Source organism: Emydura macquarii, unplaced genomic scaffold (genome assembly GCF_026122565.2).
Source record: "Emydura macquarii macquarii isolate MOO-44397 ecotype Brisbane River unplaced genomic scaffold, CSIRO-AGI_Emac_v2 contig_1119, whole genome shotgun sequence".
NCBI classification, from domain to species: domain Eukaryota; kingdom Metazoa; phylum Chordata; order Testudines; family Chelidae; genus Emydura; species Emydura macquarii.
The window spans coordinates 20,151,119-20,172,721 of NW_027131256.1; the positions used below are offsets into that span (position 1 = coordinate 20,151,119).

General features: G+C 41.9%; 1 protein-coding gene across 1 annotated transcript; it reads left to right on the forward strand.

Annotated features, from left to right (window-relative positions):
- Positions 1–260: 260 nt before the first annotated feature.
- MPC2 (mitochondrial pyruvate carrier 2) lies at positions 261–18,038 on the forward strand. Its single transcript, XM_067546275.1, has 5 exons — positions 261–513; positions 11,740–11,780; positions 15,361–15,445; positions 16,689–16,800; positions 17,802–18,038. The coding sequence occupies exons 1-5, from the start codon at positions 411–413 to the stop codon at positions 17,854–17,856; spliced, it is 396 nt and encodes a 131-aa protein (XP_067402376.1). The 5' UTR covers positions 261–410; the 3' UTR covers positions 17,857–18,038.
- The last annotated feature ends 3,565 nt before the right edge of the window (positions 18,039–21,603 follow it).

Sequence of the window (21,603 nt, forward strand, 5' to 3'; positions counted from 1 at the left end):
GTTTCCTTTGGGTAACACGAACGATCGCCGGAATGGAAAGGGGAGTGTTCCCGGCTCCGGCCCTTATCAAAGATGGCCGGATAGGTTTTTCCGCCCCCCTCTCTCCCATCGACATAGCGTCAGATCTCTCCACGCAGAGAGGGGCGCGGGGGAGGAGGTCCCGTTAGCCAATCGCGCTCGGCGAGCGGCTCAACCCCGCCCCCTCGCCTCCCAGCCTCCCAATCCGCGTGAAGTAAAGCCGGCTCCTCCTCTGGCGAAGTGCGGGTTCCCCGTGGGGGTCGGACGGAGGGAGCGAGCCGGTCGGTGCCGCCGGAGGCAGACGGAAGGACACCGGGCGGGTCGCGCAGGGACGCCGCTGTCAGTGGGACTCCCAGATTCCGGCTCCTCACTTCTCGTGCCTTCCCGCTGAGATGGCGGCCGCCGCAGGGTTCCGCGCCTCCTACCACCGCCTGCTGGACCGGATCGAGCTCAAGCTGCCGCCGCGGTTGCGGCCCTTGTACAACCACCCGGCAGGTAGCGGTCGCGCCGCCCCCGGCTGTAGCTGCGCCCCCCTCCGGCTGGGCCCTGCCCGCAGGGGCGACGCGCGCTCGGGGTTCCTGCTGGGGCGCGCACCGGCCTCTGGCTGCGGGGCAGCGGTGCCGGGTGTGAGGCGCTGGGAGCGGCCCCGAGAGGGTGGGTCGGGCGGAGCCGGAGCCAGGCCGGGACTCACTGTGACCTTGGGCCACTGACTCCGCTTCTGCGCCCCGGTTTCCCGGCGCCTGGAGCGGGGAGTGATACCGTCACACACACCCGGCACCTGCTTCCTTCCTGACAGACGCAGCCCTGCGAGTCCCTAAACCTGCCCGGGCACAGGGACAGGCCGAGCGCCCCGGGGCTTCCTCACACACCGCCCGGCTCCGGGCGGGCGGGTGTTGGGTTTCTAAATCATCGGTGACCTTACGAGGACCGTGAGCAATCGAAGGAGGTTGCTTTTCTCTAGGACAGGGCCGGTCACCCTGGGGCATAAAGGTTTGAGATCAAGCCTCTCCTGGTGAAGACAGTTCGGCTGTGGGAGGAGTTCAGACCCATCCGGAACCTGACTGCTTTCAGGGAGGGTACAAGATGCTTTTTGGGAAAGTTCTTACCAGAAAAACTCATTAAACATGTGTCTGTGTTCCAAGCAAGACTTCCTGTAACCAGAGACGGGAGAAAAGCAGCTGATTCCTTGTAGGCACCTTGACATACAGACCTAGTGTACTGGGGAGCTTGCTAAGAGTACAGAGATGGATGTAATGGACCACTATACCCTAGATAACTTAAGGGGTCCTACAGTATCTTACTGCTTCTCTGACTTTGAAATGTTCTTTGCCATCTCGATCAGTAATATTCACTTTTGCAAGAACCCAGGTGGATTTAAAAAAAAAATCCTTTTTGAGACTGGGAACCTGTTGGACACTAGGCTGTCACAAATATTCCTCTATAGGATTGTTGCAGTAGTACTGTGGTATTTAGCATCAAACTGAAGTCATTAGGTTTTTGTCTTTAGTAGTTTGAAAGAGGATTATTTTTAAAATGGGGGAAACAATAATGTAGTGATATTGTTGCTCTAACACAAATTAATAAATTTGTTTTACTTATAAGAACATCCTCTTAAAAAAAATGTGAAATGAATTTCCTTACCTTTAATTTTTTTTTTAAATCTAGTGACTCTCTTCATTAACTGCAATGGGGTTTCTAGCTATTTATAACATGTAAACATATTAAGTGTGCTGTTACTGATACTTTACAAATAGTGTGAATTTAAGGAGCAGTTGCATTGCCTGGTTCTAACCCATACAATGGAGATAATGCTGACACAGATCTGAATTTGTTAACCATGATCATCTTCAGATCAATATGTCTGAGAAAAGGGAAAAGAAATAGTAGGAATCTCTTATCTTCAAGTATAATCCCTTTTAAAACAAACTGCTGCTTATCTTCATTTTCTTATCTGAAATGGGCCGCTTTGGCTTCCCCTATGTGCAGCTTCTGAAGCTAATGCTCTGTAATTGAAATAGCTCTAACATGAAAGGTGAAACCAATAACATTTTTATTTAAATAAAAAACTACCTTCACTTGTGGTGGTTTTTTTTTTAAACTCTAACAAACATGTTAGTGGCTAGCGGTGTGGGGGAGCAACAAATCAACAAATGCTGTTCAGTTATTTCTTTGTTGATTTAGCCATTTAGAGACTACAAAGTAGAGTTTTTTCCAGCTGGCAAAACAAATAAGTGAACATGTCTCTCTTCATGAGCAGTGTATGCCACTGGAACTGGAATCATGTGAATCTCTGTAATATCTTGCATTTCCCCGGGATTTTAGATTTGAGCTAGCAAGTGTCCACAGCTTATTGGTAGTAATTGTCCTGCTTAGTGCACTTTGGGGGGGGGTGAGGAGAGAGGTCTTGAAACAGGAGAATCCAAGAAGATAAGTGGATCATGCCTCTTGATGACCTTAAGAGGAGACATGCTTATCTACCATTTATTTGACAAATTCAGTGCACATACAAGGGAGCAGGAGTCTTTAGGACTTCTGTGTTTGTGTTTAAGGGCAGAAGTTGGCCAGACATTCCAGATGACTGTAGTTAACAATTCTCTTTTTAACAAGCATGCACTTTTATTTTCCTGAGTGTCTTCCTTTTGTTATTAGGGAAATTAACATTTAAAAGCGTGTAACTAGAGTACCATATTAGAATCTGCTATGTAAAAAGATTCCATGAGATATCTGATGAAATGTTAAGTCTTCCATGGACTGCAGTTTCCATGTCTTTTCTTTAATGTAATGCGTGTTCTTGACTTTTCATCTGCCTAGAATGTGTTCTTGGGAGCATCATGATTTTGCAGTAAGGAAATTTAATTTTCAGTCACTTGGTCATTTTTCTGCAACAAGTCTTCTCTCTAAACAAATGTTGCACAAGTTTAACCAAAATTGGTTCAAATAAATTAGATTAATTTAAATCAGTGCAAATTATTCTTACCAAATTGAGCAAAGGTGTCCAAAACTTTTCTGTTACACTATGCTGACCAAAAATGGGGCCAATTGTAGCTGCTCATCTTTAATATGGGGGGGGGGGTGGTCCATAGTGGGGACAGTTGCTGGCATGTACATCCAATATTCATTTAAACTGCAGCACCAGTATTAAAGATTGGAGACTACATTATGCTGTTTTGTGAATTTGGCCTGTGAGTTAAACTTAGGCAAGGCATTGAGCAGGAATGGCCCAAGTGTTGAAGTTGGAATTCCAAATTGTTACAGTGATCCTGTTTCTAGAAGAAAGATGTCTTTGTCAAAAGAAAAATTGCAGCAGCACGTATTGGCAGCTTCAGCAAAGGGTCAATGGGTATGGAAACTGAAATTCTTTCTTTTGCCCCTTCTGTACATTCTCTATGGATAGGGCACTTCAGTTTCCAGGGCTATTGGGTACGCTTGCCTAGAGAAAAAAGCCATGTGGAGATATATTTTTGTCCTAAAATGTACTGTTATCTGTCCTTGGTGAGGCCTAGTTTGATGGCCTAATTTGATAAGTGACTCTTTACCTAGATTTTAAATCACTTGTGTCTAAGAGAAATCCCTTTACTTTGGCTTGTAGAACACTGTAGGTGAAATACTAAAACATCTTGCTTTTGGATGTTTTTCAAACTAATTAAGGTTGCTAGAGAACAGTGAAAAATTCTGACAAATGGGAGGTGCCAAGCCAACTCCCCCACTTTTGATTGGCTGCCATGTCATGGAAAACTAGTTTTAGCAGCAGAGAGATGTGACTTGGCTTGTGTTCTGTCTCATGTGTTCACTGTTTAAAGCTTCAGATTTCAGCAACGGCTTCATGAATGAAGCAAAGAGTCCATTTCTTGGTGTGACACACTTTTTCATCAGTGTACTGTTCCTTGTTAGGAGCAGGAACCATATATTCAAAATGTATTGATGATCTTGTATTTTTATGACCCAGATTTATCACTGGTATAATAGTTACACTAGGGATGAATTCAGTCCAACAAGTGTAGATGTGTAATACACTCCTACCTTCACTTAATGAATTTAGGAGTGTATTATCTATTTATTTTTATTATGGGAACAGTGTGAAGAATCTAATCAAAATGCCTGAGGAGGCTATTAGTTAATCAACACACAGCTTTTTGTCACATTCTTAAGTTGCTTCTCTTCTGAGGAAGACCTTGCAAACAAACAGTTCTCTCCTCCTGAGTCTCTGAACCAGCTCCTTGTCATTTTAAAACTCTCTTAATAATTTAAGAGGAGAAGTCTCAAGAGTTTTGTCAAGATACTTTTTTCAAGTGTTAGTTTTATAATTCCCATCAGATTCCTATGCAACTTTTTCTCTGAAGTGCCTGTGTGTTGGCTTATTGGATTTGTTTCTAATAGACCATTCCATTTTCTTCAGGGACACTGAAGTATTTTAGGGGAAAATTCACACAGAATAATTAGATGTTTGCATACATACATGCTTGGAAGCTTCCAGGAACTATCATAAATACTAAACATAAAATGAACAGGCATTTTTCCTGAATGCAGGAGTAAAACATCACCCATTCCAGCATAAATAAACACAAATAACATTTGTAAAAACCACTATAACCTGAAGGAAATAGGTACTGAACTTTATTGCCTGGAAGGATGCCACAGATGTTCAGGCAAACATGAGGAAAAAAAGCATTTGAATTGGGGGTCCTTGATGAAGATGATTACTCTTGGGGGAATTCTGCGCCACTGCACAATGCAGAATTTGCCCGGAATGAATGTTCTGTGCAGAATTTTAATTTTTCCCTGCAGAGCTACTAGCCACCACTAGAAGCTGCTGGGGACAGCGGAGCCCAGCTCACAAATACAGGACACTACTGGGGAGAAGGGGAGGGTGAGCTTAAGGGTTCCAGGCAGCTGCGGTTCCCAGTATATCCTGAAGGAAGGAGGCGGCATGCAAGAAAATGCATACAAACCCAGGACCCAGCATCAGGTTGTTTCTCTCTCTGGATCCCTGGGTGGTAAGGAGTGCAGGTGCCTGGGCTTGAGGGGGATCCCCCACAGCTGGGTTCTGGGGGGTAAGGGATGCAACTGTCTGGGCTTGGGGGGGTACCCTGCAGCTGGGGGGTAAGGGGTGTGGGTGTCTGAGGGGCAAAGTCCGTGTTCCCCCTCCCCCGCGATGTGCCCAGTTGGAATGTGTGACACACCCAGACTGAGGCACTCAACACAAGCATGAGAGAGAAACAGAAACTGGGTTGTTATAGAGGTTTCTTTAACTCTACTCCTGTGGGATTTTTTTGTCTATTGTTACAGACATGCTGCTGCTTCTTCATATGGCTGATGTAAATGTAGAGCAACAACTATAATTTTGCGTAATTGCTGACATATTTTGAAATAAATGACCAAAATAATAGAAACTGGTGTGATTATATTGTTTGACACACAAAATATGCAGAATTTTTAATTTTTTGGTGCAACATTCCCCCAGGAGTAGATTATGCTATGAGCACTTACACTTGAGCCTACGAGTTGCTGTCACAGGAGGACATAGGTCCATGGCCTATTCCTCAGATTGGTCTTCTGTTTCTTTGCATTTCAAGTTCTTAAAGTACTATCAGTGAATAAACAGGCAGTGCATCTCCTCAGCTCTGTATGCCACTCCAGGTTCCAAAATAAATACAGCCACATCCTCTGGAGCAAGAAACCATCCACGTACACTCCTAGGGAAGATCCTAAGGCATAGCTGGAAGAAGTCGATCAGACTTCATACCTGTCTGCCATTAGTTCTATAAATGTAAAAGGGTCTAGAAGATGGATGGGAAGGAAAAGCTTAAACAGGAGTAAGGATATGGATAAATTTGGGAAGTCCTAGCAGACCTGTTTAAACCTAATTTACTAGAGAAACTTCCCAGGCAGTGTAGAAGAGGCCAGGTAAGAAATCTTCATATGCAATATAATATTTGAGGATTGTCACGCTGAAGCCTAAGATGTCCGAGTCAGTGTGATGTGATGGAAACAGCTACAAGCGTGGTTGACAGCTTTTTATGTAGAATATAATCGGGTTCAGTCATCAGTGGCCCTATGAGAACCAGATGAAATGTTGGAGTCTGAAGGTTCTAAGACAGTTAGAATTTGACAGTTGATCAGAGAAGGTGGAAGCAATAGCTACTTGGGGTAACAAAGATGATTGTGCCTCCATCCGGGGGTAGTGCGGTGCCCATACTTTGGGGAACATGTACAATAAGCACAGTGGATGGAAACAAGAATCCCCATTTTGGGGTTTTTTACATACGTCACTTTGTGAATTGTATCTATACAACAGCATGGGCTTTCAGCTACTAGTCTCTTATATGAGCTGCTATATCTGCCTTCAGTTTATTTACTGTACTCAGGAGGCTCTGCTTTCTAAAGAGTATTTAGTACAATATGCTGGTACTTGGTATAGTCATCAATGCTTTAATCTTTTGATTGTTGAGTAGAATGTGCGTGTCACAAGCTTTAAAATTTAGAAATTAAAATCTGGGTAGAAGTGCAAGCTCCCAGTGCTTATTGTAAAACTGGGTCTGTGAATCTAGTAGCATATTACAAAGGCAAAGTAAGAGCTTGCATTGTTAGGCTGTTCTAGCAAACTACAGGAGTTGCAAAGCTTTCATACAATGTAAGAATAACTCCATTTTAGTTTTCATGTTTACCTAGTGATTGTCTCCTAAAGAGGCTTGATTTACTAATGTCAGCATAATACACTGCTGCTATTCTGTACAAGTAGGCATTTTTCCCACAATGTAGGCTGACTAAAAATCTAACTTACAGCACAAATCTTGAATGCAGTGGAGTGCAGAATATTGTTCTTTACATCCTACTGCAGATTCATTTACTTACGATACCCACTCTTGGTGTGAGTGTGGGTGCATGACGTTCCAAGAACTACTGTTTAAGCCACCGATACCCACTGACACCCGTGCCCCTGTTGTGTTATATCCTACTGACTCATATCTGTGCTTGCCTGGAGTATAAGGATATATACAGTGTTCCTCATAGCAGGTACCTAGGGACTTGCTAATGATGTATTTGCAGCTGATGTTCCTTGCTGACCCAAACACTGGGTCAGATCACAAAATCGTTAGGTTTCTGTTTTTAGAAACAAGTGAGAACAACAGGAGCCTTCTGGGAAAGGAGGGGATAATGAACCTGACATCCTCTAGAGGATCTTTGCCCATTCTTTAAAATGAATGGTGGTTATGTGCATTAACCATGGATGCACTCATAATGTAACATGGCAACTGTGAAAATAATAAACTGCAGCATGACTGATAAGTCAGCACAGCCAGATTCTTTTAGATTGTTCCATGCAGTAGGCCAGTACTTCTCAATGCGACATTATGACCATATTTTTATCAAATATCACATGCTAAATCTATCTGAATTAGAGAGATGCCTAAGCTTTCTGGAATCTTTCCCTTGCTCCTTTTTCAGCATACCGCTAGTCTCTAATTCTGCAAGTCCATTGAGATCTCTGCTGGATTCTGTATTCTAGGAAATCAATCAACAAAAGGAGGGTTGGATGGCACTACGTACAAGTTGCAGTTATAAGAAGTCTCTTTCAGTGTAATGAGCTGTTAGTGAAATTTTCTAAATACAGTGATGCATCTGGATTAGTCTTGGTATCCTAAATGTACCCAGTACTATACATCATGTAAAAAGTTCTTGTCCTGAAGAACTTACAGTTAGAGCCCTGCAAATGTGGATATCCACTTTATATCCACGAACCATGTTTGCGGATTGCAGATACAAATTTCGTATCTGCACAGGGCTCTACTTACAGTCCAAAGCCACAAGAGGTGAATTCAAACAGAACAACCTGAATGGTATGTGGGCTTTAATTTAACAAAACTGCAATATGGGCCTGGTTTCACTTTGATCAGTTCCCAAGTACTACTCAATTTGCATTACATTCTACATGCTTGCTCAAGAGTTATGAGAATTTTATACCCTTATATTAAAGTGGAACCTTGCTAGCCTGTTCCAAAAACTGAGACTATTGTAGATATTTTATTTTCACTTGTCAACCAGTGAACTAATAGTTCTTCAGTCTGAGTATTTAAAGCCATTTTTGTGGGACCTCAAAGGGTTTTGAGTGAGAAGCAGTTAGTTCTGCTGTCAGTGATGCTGGTACATTAACCAAGATCTTTCTATAAGAGGATAACAATTCAACTTAATATCAACTGCTATTTTAAAACCATTGAATGTTATCCAGCCTACATAGCTCCACATGCATGATAAATACTACCTGGATGGGCCTATTTTTGTTCCCTACTTCCAGAACAAAGCTGAAAATTACATGTCTTTTTGCAGCCCAGTGTCTCCCACAGTTCTGGACATCTGTGCTGCTCCCCTCCATGCTGCAGCCCACAGAGGCAGATCAGCATTTTGGCACCCCATGCTCTGGTCATGCTCCCTCATGTCACCAGATTCTGTTCCTCCATGGCAGTGGGCAGTTGGTGGTTCAGTAGTTCTTGCCATATTCCTTATTGTTTTTCTATTCAGTTTGGGCATTAGGGAGCAGTTTCTTCTTTTCAGTTTACTTCTCCTGGGATTGGCTAATGCTCCAGTAATTTAATCCAGTGTTTCTCAACCTTTTAAGTAGCAAGTACCCCCTAATTTCTGAATTTTAATAAATACCCCAACACTCAATTTTCCATGGGATTTTATATTTACAGACTAATGTGAGCCATATATTGGAAGAAGGGCTGAGTATATAAGGCTGTGAGATGACAGATGTCAGATCTATTGGGGAAGGGTTACCACCTTTACACCACGGCTGCACAACTCAAGTATGTACCTGGGCTAGAGGTGATGTCAGCCAAAGCTAGGAGGCTTTGAGCGGCATGCCAATGCTGGGGAATAGAAAGCGCCACACCTAATTTTTTGTCATAGATTTGAGAGGAGGAAGGGGTGAGAGAGAGACAGGGAAGGAGGGTGAGGGCGAGAGAGAGAGAGAGGAAGAGAGTAACTGGTCAAATCTGGGGCTGTCATAGTTGTTAATTTCACTGTTCAGCTAGAGCAGTGAAATTGACAAGTTTTCTGGGCACTGGGCTTTGAGCCAGGGAGGGGAGCTGCCACCTGGGCAAGTTGCAGACTGCTGCCACCTGCCTGCCCAGGAGATGGGCAACTGCCACCCAATCTGAGCTGGGGCAGAGGAGGCTTTCATGCCGGTTTGGACCCGGAGATGTGGGCAGGCAGCTGCTGCCCGTCTTCAAGCTGGGGCGCTGGAGGCTGTCCCTTGTCTCGGAGCTAGGGCGCAGGTGGCTGCCACCAGGCTCCCACCTGGGAGCTAGAATCGGGTGAGAAGTGGGCTGCTGCCACCCAGCTTCCCCAGAAATCAGCAGCCGCTGGCCACCTTCCCTTCACTCTGTTTTTCCCTGGGTACCCCCTGCCTGTCTCTCGTGTACCCCCAGGGGTACGTGTACCACAAGTTGAGAAACTATGATTTAATCCACCCTGCACCTCCACTGCAGTGCCTCCCTGCTGGCTCCTCTGCCCCATACAGGCATGGCAGAGCAGCCAAGAAAGCACCAGCTCAAAGCCAGGTAGTGCTTTATTTGTGAGGCAACCTTCCAAGCCTCTGCAGATAGTGAGTTGTGCACCCAGCCAACCAACCCTTACTCCATTAAGTACAGGGGCTACAAATTGGACAGACTAATGGGATTCCCTCTTCCCACCAAAGTAGCCATGACTCCAATGAGGGGGGAAATGGACCATGTCCCCAGTACAGATCCAAGGTGAAACTCCAAAAATGAAGAGGTCCCCAGCTAGTCAACTGGGGAGGAAGGGGTAAGTACCAAGGGATGCCTGGAGAACAAAAAAGGGAGATTTGTGGGGCCACAAGTCCTCCCCAGTCTTACAGGAGTGCTCTAAGGAAAGCTTTCCTTCCTCCCAGTTTGCTTAGGAGGTCTCTAACAACACCTCACCCACCAGGGAAAATGGTACCCAGCAGGGATTCAGAGATGACACACATTTCCTAACTTCAGCATATCTAGCAAATGTATATCTCCATATCCACCTCAGCCCCTGGCATTTTTAAAAGGTGGTGGTAGGAATCATATCCAGACTCGGGTTGCAGGGAACCTACCTGTACCTTTCTGAATGACATCCTGATCAGAGCTCCATTGCAGTCAGCAAAGCAAAAAGCCATGTCAGATGCTGAATCTCCTGCAGACACACGGCTTCAGCAATGTCCAGAAAAGTTCCTGATTCCATTCACCAGAATAATGGAAATAGACACCTCAGTAGCAAAGATAATCTATTCTTCATAAGAAAGGTTTCAGAAAATCTAGGATTCTGTCATCTTGCTTTGGAGTTTCAGGAGGTCTACCACAGCACTGTGTCTTCAACTGCTGTGCCTCCTGATGTCATGGATAGGCATTGCTCCATCACCGCAGTCACACATTAGATGTCTTCAAGCCGTTATCCTAATGGTATGGGGCAACTTCCTGGAATGCACAAAAGATCAAATGCAGGTTCCAACGCAGGTGATCAACTGCCTATAGTGGTGGTCTGCCCACAACACTGTCTGCAAAGGCATGCCCATCTGGCTTCCATGTTATGCAAGTTTTACAGCTGTGCAATAAATCTTGCAGCAAGCAAGAGCAGATGAGGGATAGCCAGAGCGCATGGCACCAAAACACTTATCCACCTTCTTGATCTGGAGAGTTGAGAGAAGCAGCCCAAACGTCCAGAATTTAGCAGAAAGGAAATTATCAGGAAGAGATCTTCTGATCTGCAAAGTGATCTCTGTTCTACGAGCAGTGTGGGTCTGGGAGCACTGTGCAAGAATGTAAAATTGGGGTTTGGTTTTTTTTGTACTTATTGTTGCTAAATGTTTTATAGGGCTTGAATTGCTTCAAAGCTGTGTGGCAACTGATTTTATAACCTTAAGGCTTACTCCTATAGTGTGATATGTGCCTCTACTCTTGCTTTCACTGGAAATAGCTGCTGCCAACAGTGACAGTTTAAAACATTTAGAACAATTTTTAATTGTGGTATGCCTAAAATAAGGCACCCAGACTTTTTCATAGGGTTTTGGAAACTCAGACTTGAAAAGCAAGCAGTTACTTAGGTATCCAATTTCTGGGACTTGAACTTAAGTTTTTTGAACCTTTTAACGTATGATGTGTATTTGGAAGACCAATATATAGGCATTTCCTATCCTACATCTGCTTAACCTAACATCCTGACTGGTCATTGTCATTCAAAGGTGGGTTGGTTCCTCTCCTCCCCTTCTCTCACACACACTCACACACACACACGAGAGACATTCTGCTATAATAGATATGTGGGACTAAAACTATAGTGTCATGAATTGCCATAAGAGTGGATCTACAAGTGATACAGCTTTCTGTATTGCCACTAGCTGAGACCTAACTCTTTTTTTGTTAGCCACAGTTGCATCATTCACACTGCAGCTATTTGCTCATTTGCCATTCTAATAACCTAGAAAATAAAATGGCTTTGGATACTACTGCTAAGACAGTAATGTTGAAGAAGGGTTGAGGGTCAAAATAAAAAAGCATTAGCAGTGCGGAGTAGCATATTTCTGACTATTGTGCATGAGACACTGTACTGTTCCCTTAACTCTGGGATTCACACAAATGCTTTAAAGAAAAAAACAAACTTTGGTACCATTACATCTATGTCTGAGTGTGTAGTTTATTGTACCTTAACTCAGATTGGTTTTTTTTCTCTCCCCAGGTCCCAAAACAGTGTTTTTCTGGGCACCTGTTATGAAATGGGTAAGTATAAGAAATCACTTTGCTGATATTAACACTTCTGCAGCTCATGGAATGATTTTCAGCCATGCAGGAGAAAAGTGGCCAGTTTCTGGCTTGGCCCAAGATTATTCAGGCCATCAAAGGATTCCTATTGAGATCCTAATTATGTTTTTAAAATGTGGAGATGGTCAGAATGACTACATCTCCACTCTAATGGCAGAGAACACTTGTGTGGCACTAATACGATTGTATTCTATGCCATTAGAGCATTTCCTCTGCTGTGAAATGACTACGGACGGCCCCAATGCAAAACGCCTCTTAAAGCAGACATTCCACCTCCAATAATGTGGCATAACAATCCAGCAGATTTTTTCTTGGAAGTCAGTTGCTAAGACTGATTTCTTAAGATGACAGCCTAAAATGGGGAGGACTGCAAGGTGACTTTGAACATACATGCTACAACTGGTGCCGGTTCACTCCTGTAATTGTAGTGAACATAGAACAGAACTGAGTTTCTGAGAATCCATTTATTCATACCAGGATGTATTTATACTTCTGCAATAGCTTTGTTTAAACATATAGTATAACCTTAATCTTTTTAAAAAACACTACCTAGATAACAAGTGAAAGTTAATTACCATTCTAGTGAATAGTAACTCCTTGATTTTAATGCAGTTCAGCTTCCCTATAACAGTCATTATGACATTTAGTGGTTTGAATCTACAAGTCAGGTTTACATTCAGAACTGTTCACTCTTGGACACTAATCCAGGTCATCCTTTTAGTCTATTGTTGGCATTGGCTCTGTGTCAAAAATGAGGTAACTAGTATTTGTAGAAAGGTATCTTTTGAAAATATTTACCAGCTTTCAAGCACATTATGTCCAATAGTCAGATTACTCTTGCTTCAGCTTTGATCTTTTTGCTAGTAGACCTTTCTCTGTTTTATACATAAAAGTTTAGCAAATGTAGCAGTACCTGTAGGCCTGGACACTATAATGACATACTTGGCTTCCTGAGCCTCCACAACATTGCTCTCAAGCTGGTATTAGAATTGTATGTAGCCTTCTGATAACACAACTGCCATAAAATGGCCGCTTTCCTGTATGGCAGTGAGGAGCTTGTTGTATACTATGTTAACTAGAGATGTTGAAACTGTATATTCTTATTGATGATCCTGCATGGCTTTCATAACACATTTGGCAACATAAACCACATTCATGATGCACTGAGAATACAACCCAAGGCTTCTGGCTTCAAAAACACACAAGCCTCTATTACTCAAGCCAAAGGAGTCCTTACAGTAATATTAAAAGTTTTGTAATCCTTTAGTGGCTAGAAGAGCCTACAGTTGGATACTAAAAAAGACTGATACTGTCCAGCAGAGGGCAGCGATACCACATAAGCAGAATGGTATAACATACTGGCTAATGTTTGTTCTTTTTAGATAGTTTTAATAATCAGTGGCCCATTGATGTTAATTTCTTTTCTTTGAAGACTTGAGTTCTAGCTGTTTTTTAAATAATTCTTTAGTGCAAGTGACACATTCCACTTTTTTAAAAGTACATCTTCAAAAATTAGGTTTATATATAGATTTCTATGTGACATATGGAAACCAATTTCTATCTCTGTTTGAAAAATAGATGCCACTACTAGACTGAAACGGTGTGTTGAGTAAGAGTCATGTGATACTTGGTATGTATCTTTCTTAAACCCCAAGAGTGGGGGGTTATGTGACTCTGTGGGAAGCTCAACTTGCATCTTAAAATTTAAAATTTCTAGCTCTCATAGTTCCAGAGCTTAAAAATGAACCCCAAAGTCTCAAAAACCAGAACGTGAATTAAACCCTGACAATGTGACTTTTAAACAAATCTCATGATTTTTGGGACCTGACTCACTGTTTCTGAACACTTAGAAATACTACAGCTGGTAGTATAATTTATCAAATCCAGAGTTTTTTGCAGAAACCTTGATTGTGGCTAGAGTCAGCTGTGACCTACCTGGCATCAGTGATTAGTGGTGCACTAACTGCCATGATAAGTAAATTGCTGTATAGGAGCAGAAGCAAACTATAGACCCAGCACTTCTGAGACACTAAGAATTCTGCCATATATCCTATATTAAATATTTAAACTTCATAAGATGAGGGCAAAACACTACCATACTGCACTATTGCAATGCTATAATAAAGATATGACTCCATTTTCTGAGCATAAGACTTGCAGGGCCAGATCAGACCAGGGGTCCATCTTGTCTAGTACACTCAGTCCAGCACAGGACACAAGAAATTGCACCGTGGACTGCTATTGGATACTCTGCTCATAGGAGAGAAGTATTTTTTCCTATTCCTTGTCAGTTAATGGCTGGCATATGCCCCAAAATAAGTTTTAGTTTTTGTGATGGTTTGTTGGGTTTTTTTTGCCCCTGATACTCTATCTAATTTTGTAAATGCTGATGTTCTCTCATTAAATGTCTCATCCTCTCTTTCCATCCTGCTAAGCACTGATACTTGTGGCAGTGAGTTCTACAGGTTAGTTATTACCAGTGGTAGAAGAAGGTAGACAAATTTAATTGCAGTCACTGTCTTTGTATAACAAGGTAATTAAGAGCACCTAATTGACCTTTACACTATTAATTTTTCTATGCCTGTCTCCTCTTTTTAAACTCTTCTTAATCTTTTTACTTTCTCTTCATGTGGAAGACTTTCCATTCCTATAAACACTTGCATCACTCTTCTTTAGACTTTCTATATTGGCTATTGAAATAGTGAGACTAAAACTGAATGCAGTACTTAGAGCTAGGCTACATTGGCAGACAAAATTCTCATTGATCAGGACACCATGAGCCCAGGCTCTTTTCCTGGGTTGCTACAATAAACTTAAAATGCAGTAATGAATATTAGATTATTCCTTTCAATGTGCTCCACCTTTGTCACTATTGAATTTCACCTACCATCATAGTGCCTGGCCACCTAGTTGTGTTAGCTCCCTCGGCAGGTCCTTATTGCCTTCTCTAAGTGTGCTATAATGGTAGGCTGCTCCTATCTAAAACTTTCAGATCTGAAAGTAAATGGAAGATATCTGATCTGTCTGGATTTTGTAACTGAAATCCATTTAAAGCTTGAGATAAGTATTTAATAGTGTTCTCTAGTAGGATTTCAAACCTTTCCACCTAGTAAGCTCACTCAAACTGCCTTCCTGTAAAAGTGTAGTTTTGGGGTAGCTACTGTTTGTGAAGCTTGTCACTGTTAAACATGAAATCTGGGCATCCCTGGATCTTCTGAGTTATAAAAACAAAGACATCCCCTCCCCTGCCTACTGCCTCATTTTTCTTTGTTTCTCCCTCACAAAAGTAAAAATTGGAAGAATGAATGTATTTGTCAGCAATTGCTCTGATCTGTTTTATATGTTCTAGTCCTTCCCTTCACCCTGTCTTGTACATGGAGATTGAAAACATTTTGAGTTGGGAAACAACACTTGTATATGTTTGTACATCACATACTGGAATGAGCTCTCTGGATACTTCTGCACTTAGAGTGGTGTTGGTGGGTAAGTGAAATAATTAGGTAGGCTGCTAAAGTTGGCTGTGTCTTTTTCTTTACAGGGTTTGGTATGTGCTGGAATGGCTGATATGACCAGACCAGCAGAAAAACTCAGCACAGCACAATCAGCTGTGTTAATGGCAACAGGTGAATGCATTCTGTTTCTACACCTCTGACCAGAATCCTTAATGTTTCAAAAAATCCTCACTGGTTTGTAATTTTTCTTAAAGAACCTTCCTCACAAGATTACTGCTCAATTATATATTCTGTTTCAAAGATTCTATTTACTACAACGTGCTAAATTTTTAACTTCAGTCTTTTAACACAAGATCCCTCTTTCTATGATAAGCCTAGATATTTTCTGATAAACTATTTAGCTTATAGACAGTATAGAATTCTGTGGCCATAGAGTTCACCACAAAAGGGCTTATCATGGGAAGTTACACTAATAAAAGGTAGTGTGTGGATTTAAAATACTAGAGATATACCACTATAGCTTACCAGGTGAACACTTAAGTCTGAGTGGCCTTTTTCTGGTTTAGTTCATGTTGCTTTGGAAGTGGTTCAAGCCAAACCAAAAAGCGACTTATATGCTGCAATGTATCCACATGCGTTATACCAGCATTGCTACTGTAGTTTAACTATACTAATCATTACACCAGTATAACTGGAACAACCTTCTTTGTAGATAAGCCCCAACTCTTATGCTTTCAAATTTCTTTGTAAAATAAGAGTGTAAATCAGTGCATTGACTTCCTGAATCTGCATCCATCTGGAAAGAGTAGCTTAGAAGTATGAATTACATTCATCCTAATGGAGTGACATTTAATGTCAATATTGCTAATTATTCCACTGCTGATCACTCCAGTATATCTGCTCCATTAAGACCACATCCCAAACTGTCACCTATGCCCTCTGCTGGGCCAAAAGCTCCAATTACTCTACAGTCGTCCCTCCCCCGCCTGCCACCCTTCAATTTCTAAGACAGTCGTGAATAGTCAAAAACATATCATGCTTTAAAAATGAAAAGTAGGGACTATGTAAAACAATGCAGTATCAAAATAAATAATACAGGGATACCTGTACTTACTTTCACATTTCACTTTTTTTTTATTTAATCAAAGTTGCTGCAGATTTTCTAGCCTGCTACACAGAGTGCCCTCCAATCTGGAACTTTGCTGCAGAATTAAGGTCCAACTTGCTGTGGAGTGTACAGGGCCTATCATGGCACTAGTGATGTGAGGTTTCCATATGTTTCCTATTACGATGTGTTCCATACTAAACAATTTGAGTACCTTTGGGTGTCAACATTTCTCAAGTGACTTTTAATGTAATTAGATGCATGTTGGAGTATTTTGCTTAGTGTTAATCTTTGCTTTTTATCCAACAGGTCTTATTTGGTCAAGATATTCTCTTGTTATTATTCCTAAAAACTGGGGTCTATTTACTGTGAATTTTTTCGTTGGGTGTGCCGGTGGTTCCCAGCTCTTTCGTATATGGAGGTATGTACATGCTAACTGGAGGCTCTTCACTAAAAATACTCTAATTTAATTTGAGTGTTTTCTGAATTTCTACTAATCAGAACTCACTAAAAACAAACCAACCTACATAAATTCAGTCAGGCTTAAACAATTGTATAAATTTTTGCAAAACTTAATTTTGCACACTTGAGTACAGTGTAGCAAAGTGTTTTTATTCCAAGCAAATGGAGTTAAGATTATAAACATCTACCATAACTAAAACAATTATAGTTAAGCAAAACGTGTAAAGGGATGCTGTAACTTAAATTATGATTTAACATTTTCAGGAGAGAATAGAATTTCTCTAGAGATCTCTGTGCAGAATTCTCATTCCTGGTCTCGGCTTCCAGGCATAAGCTATTCCAGGCTATTCGAACTGCACAGGGTGCACTTGCCCTTTAGGGCAACCATATTTTGCTGTAGGCTTGAATGTCACCACACCACTCTCCCCTCCCTTCTCCTTCCAGCTATTATGAATTTCTTTGGACTTCCAACTGTTGTCTCTTGAACCTTTCCATCAGTTCCTTCTTGAGCATGGTCTGCAAAAAAGCCCCTGGGAAGAGCACTCTCCAAATTTCACTTCAGCTCTATTTCCTGGGAAGGGCTAACCACAAATTCTAAATGGCTACTTGAAATAATGAACTAGAATGAGTCGAAAAGCTGTCAGCCATTTCACTTGGGAATCTTGCAGTAACTGTCTTGCTCAGCTGCTTGGAAGCCTTCGCTTGTAGTGTAATCAAAAGTATAACTCAAACTTCTACTTGTAAATCAAATTTGATCCAATCTTCAAAAGTTTCTGCCTATAGATAAAGTTTCTGTACTTCTAACCTCCTGTTACATTTTAGCCTATTAAAGACTTCCTGCTACTGCTCAAATATCTCCTAAACAATAGTATGAAAAAGACTCCATTGTAGCTCTTAGGAATGTTTGCAAACTCATCTTCAGTTTGCTGATTGTTGACTTTGCTTATGTTCCATCTATAGGTATAACCAAGAACTAAAAGCCAAGGAACAAGAATTGCAGCAAAAAGAGCCTTAACCCTACTGGTCAAGTCCAGCTGTGCACATAACTTCCAGTTGTACTTAGCCTGAGTGGTATTAATCTTCTCCAGTTGAAGGTTTAATTTTTCTAAACGTCTAGAGAGCAAGAGTCTTTCTACAATGTAGGTAACGTGCAGTGACGCTATACATTTAAATAAAATATAACCTTTTAAAATTTTAGCTGGTGTAATGAACTTGCAATGTGTTAAGTCCATTTTGATCCCAACATCTAAGTGTATTTTGCTTTTCCAGAAGAAACTGAAATTCTTGGATGACTCAGCTGATGAGCTGTAGAACCTCTAGATCAGTTATCCAAATCTGGCCCTGGGCCTAGTGAGTAATAAAGTTATAGAAGGGTGACTCGCTGGCTGTATGATTTAAGTAGGGGGAAATGTCCACCTAACAAATCACACCCACTCTGTACTAAATGACTGTTGGTTAGCAGTCTCAGCAGGATAGTCAGGGATAAATGGACCATGGATACTGTAACCTGGTCTCTCATAAGACTGACTCCAGGCCTGTGAATTCTTTTTTTAAACTAATCTCTTTTACATGGATAGTCAGATTCCAAACAAAGTAATTCCCTTAAGTGGGACTCAAATGCTAAGATTTTCCTTAATTTATTAGAATTATGTTCCACTCTGTACTGTACAGTGAGCATTCACTTCCCAGGGAAGTGAGAAGACTGACATGCCACGGTTGAATCTTTTCACCCAGTGTAACGTAGCATAGGGTGAGATTAAAATGTTACGACTGTTCTAGATGTTTGTCATGAGGTATTCTTTACAGCAGTGGTTTTCAACCTTTCATTTGCGGACACCTAAAAAATTTCAAATGAATGTGTGGACCCCTTTGGAAATCTTAGATATAGTCTGCAGATCACAGGTTGAAAACCACTGCTCTACAGCGCCAGAAATGTAGCAATTCCCTAGTAAGAGTGCTGTTCCCAGATGTTCTCTCCCACCCCTCTGTCAAATAGATCTCTGCTTAAGAGTTGTGTGGGAGGAATTGTCCTCTTGAACTGCAGTGAATAAAAAGCCAGCATGGAATTTAAGGCAGTGTTAAATAACTATCTGGATGAAGAAATGAGAATTGCTGCCTTTTAGAAGACCAAAGCAAAATCATGTGGTGCCTAGACTGGAACATGTTATAACTAACTTATAAAATGGGTGGTCTTTCATGGTTAGTAATCATGATCTTGCTAGCATGTCTACCTCCCATAATGAGTCATTGATTTAGAACACTAGTTGGGGGGCGCCTTCCCAAACAATTTCTGAAGTAAAGGGATAAATTCAGGTAATACAGCTTACTCTGGGGATAGAATATCGTGACTACTTAGCAGCAACCCTGCAGTTTAGGGCAGGAAGCTGATGTTACAGCTTGTAAGCCTAATGCAGTTATTCAAACTGGAATGTTAGTCACAGCATTTTAACAGCCCTGTAACTTGAGCCAGCTGGCAGAGGCTAGCTATGGGTTTTTCTTTGCTGTGTAGACCTACCTTACCTGGAATTAGTCCTGGTGTGGTGGACACCTACAGTAGATGGTGACATATCATTTAGAAAAGGCAGCTCCTACCCTTCCCCAAAGAGCAAACCAATGGAAGCTATTAAATAGTAGAGACTCAAGACAGGGCAGAGAGTTATCCCTAAGTGAGTGTTTTTGGGGGAAGAAAGGGGTGGAAGATGAGTCCATGCTGCATAAGCAAAGTCATCTGTTCTCAAAGCCTAGGGAACATCTAAATGTATTAGAGGTAGGAATAGCATGTTTGTACTGTGCTCTTAGTACTGACAAGCATCCTCTTCCAGAGAGGGATAGTCTGGGCAGTCAAACTGAATTTAACAGTTTCTCTAAATGTCAGTTTACCTTTTTAAAATATTAAATAGGGCCACAGTTAATTCTAATAGTTTCAGAACCGAAAGGTACTTGCCTCACTAGCTTGGATTTTTCTGAACTCCAGGTGCTGCTAAGGTAGGATTATGAATATCCATTTTTGATACTCCTACCTCCATGAACATTGCTAATATTCTGCAGTCAATTGTATGGTGATGCTGCTGCACAAGGCAGAGTATTTGTAAACAGACAGCTAAAGGGCAATACAATCAGCCACCTGAAGAAATCAATCTCCATCCAGTGAGCAGAAGGTAACAGGACATCTCACCTACTTCCTGTTTCATGCAGTGTTGCTGTTCCCAGGCTAGCTGCCCCCCAGTTTTTTTCTCAGCACATCCCCACAGCTCATGAGCCTTAAGCTGTCATCTCTAAGCATAGAATCATGAGATTCTTCTACTCAGATGTGGATCAGGTGCAGACTTACTCCGTTGCAGGCTTGACTTGGGTTCAGTATCTGGGACCAATAACATTCAGTGACTATACATCCTTTTCAAAACAGGATATTTATTCTTAATAGGAATGCCAAGGATTTTTAAAGAGTCCATGTGCAGACTACCTAGAGCTTGCTCCCCAACCCCATTAGCGAGGTAGGCCCAACTTCTTTAGCCTCCTGCTGCAGAGCCCAGGTCAAGCTGTTCAAGGGAAAAGGCTCTGCTCAACTCCCTCACTGACTTCTCAGTTGAGTGAGATGGTAGATGAGGCAATATTTTTAATTGGACCTACACCCCTGCAATTAATAGGGTAGAGTCTTTTTTGATCCTATGCTCTCAGCCCTGCCTAAATAAATTTTAACTGTGCTGGCCCAGCCATCCTTATGACCCTGAAGTAGTTTAGCCAAAACGATAGCATCTCATTGATCTGTTTCCTGACAACCTTTTTTGACTTAACCCCACTGTCAGCCAAAACCTACCTTACAGGTCAGTCAATCACAGCACAGGTAGTATTCATCAATCACAGCACCCCCACATCCTTCACACGTTGTACTGCAATTCAGCTGTTGACTTAAAGCACCTTCACCATTCATTCCTACCCTTTCTGTGCTCTGCAGGGGCTGCTGCCCATTGCATCGGGTGTAGGGAGGGGTAGAAAGGAAAACGGAATCCAGTTTTATCACTCCTACTACATCATGCTATACCTTGACTGTGGAAATTCATTAGGTCCAGCAGGCCAGAACCTGCCCCTTCAAGGACCTCACCCACCCTGAGGTTGCACCTTAGCCAGGTTAACCAAACACTGCTTTAGAACACATCTTAAGATGGTTTATACATAGTTACACTGCAGCAAGTGGAGAAGAAAAGGTTAAAAAACAGGCAGGGTTAGTCTTGAGAAAAGAAGGGGGAGCAATGGGAGGAACCTATTAAGTCTTCAACTACATTAAGGGCTATTATAAAAAGAGGACTGATCAATTGTTCTTTGTGTCCACTAACAATAGGACAAGTAGTAATAGGCAATAAAACTCTGGAATAGGCTTCCAAGGGAGGTTGAGGAATCCCCCTTATTGGCAGTTTTTGTCCAATCTGTTCTTAAACATCCATCAGGGATGGTCTATAGTTACTTAGTCCTGCTTCACACAGGGTACTGGACTTGAGGCCTTCTTGGGGTCCCTATCAGCCCTACATTTCTATGATTTTATGTTCAAACCCTTCCAGAAACCTGATTTAAAGACTCCCTTTTAGCATGTTACCTAGGGAATGTTATACACAAATGGGAAGTGACTCAGAAGGGGTGAATATCATATCACTGACTAAAATGTCTTTTCAAACTATGAACATTTGTTTCCTCCACTTCTCTTCACCCCCAATTATTTTGAAACCCACCAGAGTCCCAGAGGATCCTTCCTGCACACTTTCGCTAC